Raw genomic sequence first — 8329 nt, 5'->3', positions numbered from 1 at the left:
ACCTCTTATCATGCAAGCAAGGTATTATCAGTGGCAATTTTTTTTTAACTTCTTTTTATTTTGTTTTCATATCAGTCATACAATGCATCAAAACAAAATCTCATGTGACAAAGTTGAATAACATAGTACAATGGCAATTATTAATTACTATTTTATTGGCAAGAGCAAAATTATTGTGTCCTTTGTACCTCACCATTTATATCCACTGAAGAGGTACCTACCTGTTCTTATAATTGTATGCCATTTATGGTGCTTTTCTAAAAGTATTTCCAAAATGAGTCTCTGTTTTAATGATTATAAAATGAATTTTATGGGTTTATAGGTATGCTTTGACCCATACCTGTTACTCATTTGGTAGAGCTGATGGGTGACCAGGATGCTGTATAAGCATCTGATAGACATTTGATCACTCACAGTATAACTCGTTAAACCTCCCACATAGTAATTTTCCACAAAAGTCATAGTGGTATATAACCAACCACACAAGGCAACTTTCCAAATTCATAATGTTGCATTATGGTGTGATCCTTCCAGCTGACACTGAATATGTTACATTTTCCCATAATGCAATTGTGGGGATGCAGATCCTTCGCCTCTTCCTCCACCTCAGCAGAACTCATAGTCTCTAGTTTTGTCTCTCAATTCTGGCTGATAAGCCTCATCTTCATCACTAGTGCCTGTCTGAAGAGCATTCAGGGATCTCCCCTATCACTCTCATTCTCTCTTCTATTCATCCTACCGTTGCCATAAAATGAGGTGTGATACCCTGATAACATCTGTATTTGCAGTGTATGTTAGCATATATCTGAAACAAAATTTTCAACATAGAACACACATTGACCAAATTTTACACACACACACACACACACACACACACACACACACACATATCCGTGTGCGCACGCACATAGATAAACGCACACGCACACACAAGCACAGACACAGGTATGAACACACTCACACACACTGAATGCACAAACAAACACAGATAAACACACACATATAAAGACACACTCACATACACACACAAAGTAAAGATGCAGGCATACACACACGCACAGGCACGGACACACAGACTTACACGCACACACACTCAGGCACGCACGCACACAAACACGTACACGCACAGTTGCACAAACACACACCCACATGCGCACATGTCACACACACACACACACACAGACACACACACACACATGCAGGCACACGCACACACTCACATTTAACACACAAACACACCCCATTACCCCCACACACCCACTCACAAGCGAACATACAGTACACGCACAGACACATGAAACACATACATTTTGTACACGATGGCAAGCAGACACAGACACAGACACAGACACAGACACAGACACACACACACACACACACACACACACACACACACACACACACACAGGATACATACACACCATAACCCCCCACACACATTCACAAGCGTAAACACACACAGATACACACAAACACAAAAGCAAAGGCACACGCTCATTTACATAAACATTGTGTTACATTAAAACGAGCTGGGGATGGAGTAGGAGATGTAGACAAATTGACAAGCATGATTTATTTTTGCGGAGAGAATGTGCAGGACTTAGCCGTGCTTATATTGTGTACCGCTTTGCGGTACATCTAGTGGAAAATAACTATGATTTATATGTACTCACCACTTGGTTAGCATACACCACTGCTGGTGGCCATTTTGATTTCTGATCAGACTAAATAACAATCTGAACCATGTCATGAGACCGCTTACTGATAACAGAGAAGACTTTTGATCAATTACAGTTTTTTTTGATTGCTTTGACGCAGTAGTCGACTCAAAAAAACCATGTTTCAAAACTCTCAACGCAAAGGCCTAAACAGTGGCACCAATGGTCAAAATGACTCATTTTGCCTGCAAAAAGCTCTAGCTCCTCCAAAACATTTAAAATATGGACCAAAAGCAAATTTTGCCCTCAAACAACACAACTTGCACACAAGTGCATAAGCGCTTTCAATCAGTCATTAGACAAGGGGCATCAAAATACAAAATTCAGCTCTCAATGTGAATCAGTGCTGCATTACAGCAGCTTACATATCAGTGCCAATTTGCTTTCTTGCAAAAAATAGATCCAGAATCATATACAATGATTTTTCAAATTTTATTGAATGCAGTATTCAAATTGGAAATATTCCAACAGAAACCACATATATAGTATGAAAGAAAAAAATCCAGTAAAATCCATCACTGTGTAAGACATAAGGGATGTTACAGGATGTTACACAAAGTATCTACAAAGATGGGCTGTGTTACTGTAAGACAAGCTGCCTCATATGCTCTAATGTCAATTACAGTAAGGCAGGATCAATGAGATAACAATGTATATAAATGTTTCACCTAAAAGCTAAAGTTTGATGGTGGTTATTACCCATACAGTATGTGAGAGGTCTGGCTGAATGTCTTATTTCAGGAGGACTTTTAGGTTTGAATAAATGAGTGGCAGGAAAAACTGTGTTCTTTTCTTTCTGAGAAGCACAAACAAATACATTAGACGTCATACTGTATCAAAATATAGATATTTATTTGTCACAATAAATTCACAAAAAAGAAAATGATTCAAGTGAACATCCAGTACAGATTTTGAATTAAGCTTATATGAGTAGAAAGATATAAATAACTTTAAGCACACATTTATATTTACATCAGTAAGGAGATGGATTACATTTTTACCAAGACAGACACAATTATGTGGAACTTCTTCATTCAAGCAACCCCCTCAGGTATAGAGAGGTAGAGTAGGCCATTCCCTCTTTTCTTTTTAAACCAAAATATTTATCACAAGTTATTACAAATTACAAAAGACCTTTACTAACATAGCTTTTTTCTGTTGGAGCAAGTAGCAGGATATCTTGTGGACATGTATTTGTGTGGCACGTTGCAGAATAAGCTGAAGTGCAGTTATCATCAGACATGGTGGAGTGGTTTTGTGTGTGTTACATCTCAAATGTATAGCCTCAGCATCCTCTGTTTTTAAGTCAGTGAACGATTTATCTCGTGTTAGTATAGAGAGTGAGGGAGAACTTTTGCAAGTGCTGTTTCAGCTGCGAGTGACTCCTATTGGCTCCCAACAAGGCTTCAGCAATGTAATTAAATCAGCCGGGATGACTCATCGCACATTTCGGCTATTAGGGTTCCGACCGAGCTGTGGCCGACGCTAACTCACGGCCACCATTTGCCTTCAAAGGGTACGGGCATTAAACCTAGTTTTTAGTCATGGCGTCCTCAAGCAGAGTTCATGAAGTGGGCTAAAATCAAGGCTGTATATCTGCAGCAAGCTGTGATAAAGAGGATGGCGAAGGGGTGATAAAGACTTGTGGGAAACTAAACACAATCCACTCTCTCTTTCATAAAGGGAAAAGGGAAGAAAAAGAGAGATAAAGTATTCTCTTTCTTCACAAACCAAGTCTTCAATTTTGTTCGTATGGCAAGCACAGTGTAATAAAAAAAAAAGACAATCTGATTTAGAGGCACAGAATGCTAATGTTCAAGATCCTTGTTATTGTGTAGACACCTAAGAAGGCACATTGTTCTTCCATGCCAAATGCACAGACCTGCAGCTGCACTTGTGTCTTTCAGTATACGGATACGTTTCTGCTTTACAGACTGTTCTAATTTGCAGCAAAGGGCACAAGGCTGCTCAGAGCACATCCAGTTTAGAGTCTCGGCATATGCTGGTCTTCATTACAGCGAATGTCCATACCAACTTCCTCTTTATCTCTTCCCTTCCCCTTCTCCTTCTCGTATTTCATGCGCAATCATTTTGCACGCTGCTGACAGATGCAAAAGCATTTTTGACACATATGTGATAATGTCCTTCAAAATGCAGACTGAGTCCCTCCCTAAACACTATTTGCCGAGCTCAGAACCATCACCGCATGGTGACTCTGAGTTATCCTCGAGTTTTTGAGGGTAGTAGAAATAGCCCTGGGAACACGGACAGCAGCTTTTGAGCCCTGGCAGACTGAAGAAGCCGTCTGCTTGGAGCGCATGGCTATCACTGTGCGGGAGGGGGGAAAAAAGTGTGAACATGGCCTGCTGTTCCAAGACGGGGAACCACAGAAGGCAACTCTCTTCTGTTCTGACATTCTGTCACATCTTTCAGGGAGCATTAATGCACACAGGGACATGAATGCCGAGCATCATGTATCACTCATGAATGAAATCAAGTCATCATCCCGCATAGGTTAAGAATTGAGACTAGATTTTAGTATGACCCTTGACTGATTTTTTCTTTTTTTAAGAAACATAAGAAAGAGTGTCCCTTTTCTGAGTAGACATATTAGTCTTGTCTCTCAAAAGAGGTAACATTTACAACCTGGCATAGTGGAAAGCACTCAAAGACTGAACTTGAAGGACGAGAGATCTGTGAGCATTCTCCAATTAAAGTTAAGTTGACAGAATATTTAGCAGGCGCTTTTCATCCAAAGCTACACGGATTCATAACTGCAGGAATTGAACCCGGGTAAAGCAATAGTCAGCTGGTGATGCTAACACTGCTCCACCACGCCTTCAGCAAAGCAAATATGTCTGAGGATAGATAGGACCAATTCACCATGTGGCAGTCTTTGTTGAATTCTGTATAATAACTGTAAAATGATTTTGTCGCTGCTGACAGGATGGCAGTGTAATGTTGTCTGCTGTGTGCGTGTGTGTGTGCGTGCGTGCGTGCATGCGTGTGTGTGTGTGTGTGTGTGTGTGTGTGCGGAGGGGTGCTGGTGGTATTCTGTTCCCTCGGCTTCCTGTGACATGGCAATGGGGTTTAGCTCCAGTGGAAAAACCAGGATGGGGTGTTGGGTCTTCATTGACGTTTGAGGTTAAAGGGGTGAGATGGGGGAGGGGGGTGCTCCTGATAGAAACAAGGGGAAAAAATAATGTGCGCGCAGAGACTTTAAACAGTTTTGCTGACAGCTCAAGGCACTTTGGGCCTCTAAAAAAATACGTAAAAAAATACAGCAAATGTGGTGTCTCTTGATTTTTGAGTCATTTCTTTTGCCAAACCCATGATCTGTTCAGATCAGTGGGAGACAAAAGGAGGCCTTGTGATGCTATGACTGGGGGTGAGAGTGAGCAAGGCTTCCTGGTCGTCAGAAACCTCTACAGGTGTTATGCAAAACACAAATCCCCCAAGTGAATTCGCACCCCCATAAACATCAGTGATTCCTATAGTAGTGCCCACGTGTGCGCACACAGACACAGGTGTCCACCAGAAGCAAATGCCCTGATAAATCAACGGTTTGTTTTCTGACAAGAGAGTCGTGTCTCCTCTCTCCGTATTCATTTTCATCCTGGAGACATGCACGCAGACGCATTTACACACCTCCCTTTAGAGACGGGCGCTGTTCGGGCCCTCCCGAGCGCTGACCACAGCTGTTGATGCGAGCTGGTCGGAGCGCAGTTCATGTTCCAGTGTCCCGTTGCGTAAAAAGCTCACACATTGCGCTGGTGTCACAGGATGGGGGCCAATGACGCGGGACGCCGACGGGGGTCAACTCCACTTAGGTGGGGGTGTCGGGTTGCCCCCTCTGGCCCACTTCTCCGACGGAGCACTCGCATACCCGAGGTGGCCGGAATGCAGGGGTCTGACGCCAGAGCTGACGGCAGCAAGCGCTTTGCAACACACACCCACCGTGTCCAATGACCAGTACGTGTGTGCGAGAGAGTGAGAGAGAGAGAGAAGAGAGAGAGAGAGAGAGAGAGAGAGAGAGAGAGAGAGAGAGAGAGAGAGAGAGTGTGTGTGCGTGTAAGAGTGTGCTGCTTCTTCTGGCTTGTTTTGACACTAGACACCTGCTCTGTGACGGTAAACTGCATGTGCCCCTCCCCTCGCCACTTAAAAGTGTTTCCACTCCAATCCTTGAGTGTGTTCAAATGAGACTTTTACGCCAAAAAAAAAAATGTGCGTACACTTTTTTTTGGCATTTCTCAGTTGGTGCTTCTCCTGAGTTAGTCGGTGGACAGAGCTCATCAGCAGAATCAAAAAAAAAAAAAAGAATCCTAAAGAGGGATGCTGTGAGTCAAAAACCACCAAACATGCTCCCCAATGCCTTTCATCCTTTTTGCTTCGTTTCTGTCATCTTCCAACTGCCCCCCCGTCATAGTGGGCACTGCTCAGAACTATCGGACGCTCCTTGCTTTTTTTTCCTGCGTTTCTTCTTGTGGGCTGTCCAGCAGAGTGTGGCCATTATGATCAGGATCAACCCGGTCACCAGCAGCACCACAGACACCACCTTGGTCTGTGGGAGATCATTGTAGGTGTAGCTGACGCCCGTTCCCGCGATGCCGATCACCAGGGAGATTATGCCGAAGGGGAAAATACAGCGGTACCAGGACTTCTCCACCCCACCTGTGGCTTGGGAGAGTCGCTCCAGAGAGGACAGCACGTCTGGAGCTTTGGGGCCTAGCTCCTCTGGTCCTACGCTGTGGCTCTCGGCAGCGGACACTCCACAGGCTCCGGGGGACTGGGGCTGGCAGGCCGGGTGTCCCGCCGTGCAGCCCATTCTGATGCTACAGCGTGGGGCAGGAGAGGAGAGAACCAGGGCACCCTGCTTCCACAGGCTGCTAGCCTTGCCTTGGCCTGGGATAATGTGAGTGAAAGAAAGAGCGAGAGAGAGAGAGAGAGAGAGAGAAAGAGAGAGAGAAATAAAGAAATAGAGCACTTAATTATCCACCAGTTCGTGAAGAACAATGAAGCCTCTCTGAAAAGCTTCAGCCAAACGACTAGAATTCAACTCACATGCTTTTGTTATTTTCCTCTTTACATTCCTCTTTCTGTACCTTGGTCTCTCTCCTCCTCCTCCTTCCAGCGCTGTGCTCCCTCTCTCCTTGCAGTGATGTGCTCCCCCTGCTTGCCGTGCTTCCTCTCACAGCATGCTGCGGTTTATCTCCAAAACCGAGAGTTGCTTTATATGTAGCCTGTAGCAGGGGTGGGGCCAAGGATGAAAAGGGGGTGGCTATAGGCTGCTGATAGGCTATAGTCCGGCATGACGTCCAAGCCCAGAGCAGAGGGTCTGTACAGTGTGGATGTGCGTGCCTGTCCATGTTATGGGGTGTGGGGGGGGTGTGGGGGGGATGGGAGTGGCAAGGCAGGAGCGAGAGGAGAGGGGCAATTTCCTGCCCCCTTCTTCCTTTTGGTTTCAATGGATGGAGCGTTTTGTCTTCACAAGAGACTTGATTTTGCTTTGTTCGCCTCCCGTCTATCAGCGAGGAGGAGGGACAATGTGTGTCCGTTTTGCTGATCATCTCTGATCATCATCGTACATCCTGTGGGAGAGAGGGATCATAATGCCTATCAGGAGCATCTCACACATTGCACTGCATTACACACACACACACACACACACACACACACACACACACACGCACACGCACACACACGCAGACACATATGGGTGCAGCACATCTGCGGTGTCTGTTCCTACAGTGACAGACCAATGGCATTCACTCTCTCCTCTCATCCCATCTGAGTGCACACAGGCGCACCCACCCACACATCATCCACCCCCATACACACACAGAGGAAGAGGCAATCAAATCGCTCAATGAAACCCACCTAAGGGACAAAATGGGTCATTATATCAAGACAGAATGCCCAGAATTTTCCTTGGGGATACACCGACAGAAAAAAACAAAAACATACTCAAGCACAAAATTGTGAAAAACACGCAAGTATACGAACAGCTTAATTCAATTTGTATGCGTGTCACATGCCTACCAGCCTGCCTCTTCCTAAACTCAACTCAATACTCCTGAATTAATGTATATTTCATGTGTATTGCGTTCTCAAGGGATTAGGCTGTACCCAGAGGGAAGTGTGGTGGACAGGTCATGGTAGGCTAACCTAATTGTGTATAGGTGTGCAGTGCACACATATGTGGTTGGCGAATGTCAGTCTCCAATTAAACTGCTGGGAGATGGGAACATGCTAGGCTCATTCACAGCTGTGTGTGCTGACTGCTGAGGTGTGCTTTTGTGCCTGCACTGTTCGAGCAATATGTTTGTAGGTCGAGGAGAAGAAGGGAATGAGCCCCAAGCACCCTATTTAATGTCAATAAAATGAACACCATGAATATCACCTTGAATTTCCCCTTGGGGATCAATAAATCTATCTATCTATCTATCTGCACACACAGACAGACAGATAATTGGAATGGCTTTGCATTGTGTCAAGTAATGTGTGTAAGGGGGCATCTTGTCTTTGCTTTGCATAAGGCTTTTGAGAGAACGTTAATATGCGGGCGAGATGGAAGGCATATAAAAGTCTATTGAAGTTTCAAAATGTCTCTA

At 44.6% G+C, this 8329-nt stretch overlaps 1 protein-coding gene across 1 annotated transcript; it reads right to left on the bottom strand.

Moving 5' to 3' along the window:
- Positions 1-5736: 5736 nt before the first annotated feature.
- On the bottom strand, positions 5737-6907 carry LOC134076385 (transmembrane protein 100). Its single transcript, XM_062531413.1, has 2 exons — positions 6821-6907; positions 5737-6620 (listed from the first exon to the last, which is right to left on the bottom strand). The coding sequence occupies exon 2, from the start codon at positions 6541-6543 to the stop codon at positions 6139-6141; it is 405 nt and encodes a 134-aa protein (XP_062387397.1). The 5' UTR covers positions 6544-6620; positions 6821-6907; the 3' UTR covers positions 5737-6138.
- Positions 6908-8329: the final 1422 nt, after the last annotated feature.

Source organism: Sardina pilchardus, chromosome 3, assembly GCF_963854185.1.
Source record: "Sardina pilchardus chromosome 3, fSarPil1.1, whole genome shotgun sequence".
NCBI lineage: Eukaryota > Metazoa > Chordata > Actinopteri > Clupeiformes > Clupeidae > Sardina > Sardina pilchardus.
This window is presented reverse-complemented; position numbering and strand designations above follow the sequence as displayed.

What these genes read in the sequence shown, in the direction of transcription:
- LOC134076385 (XM_062531413.1), bottom strand. Translation starts at nt 6,543, where the DNA reads ATGGGCTGCACGGCGGGACACCCGGCCTGCCAGCCCCAGTCCCCCGGA.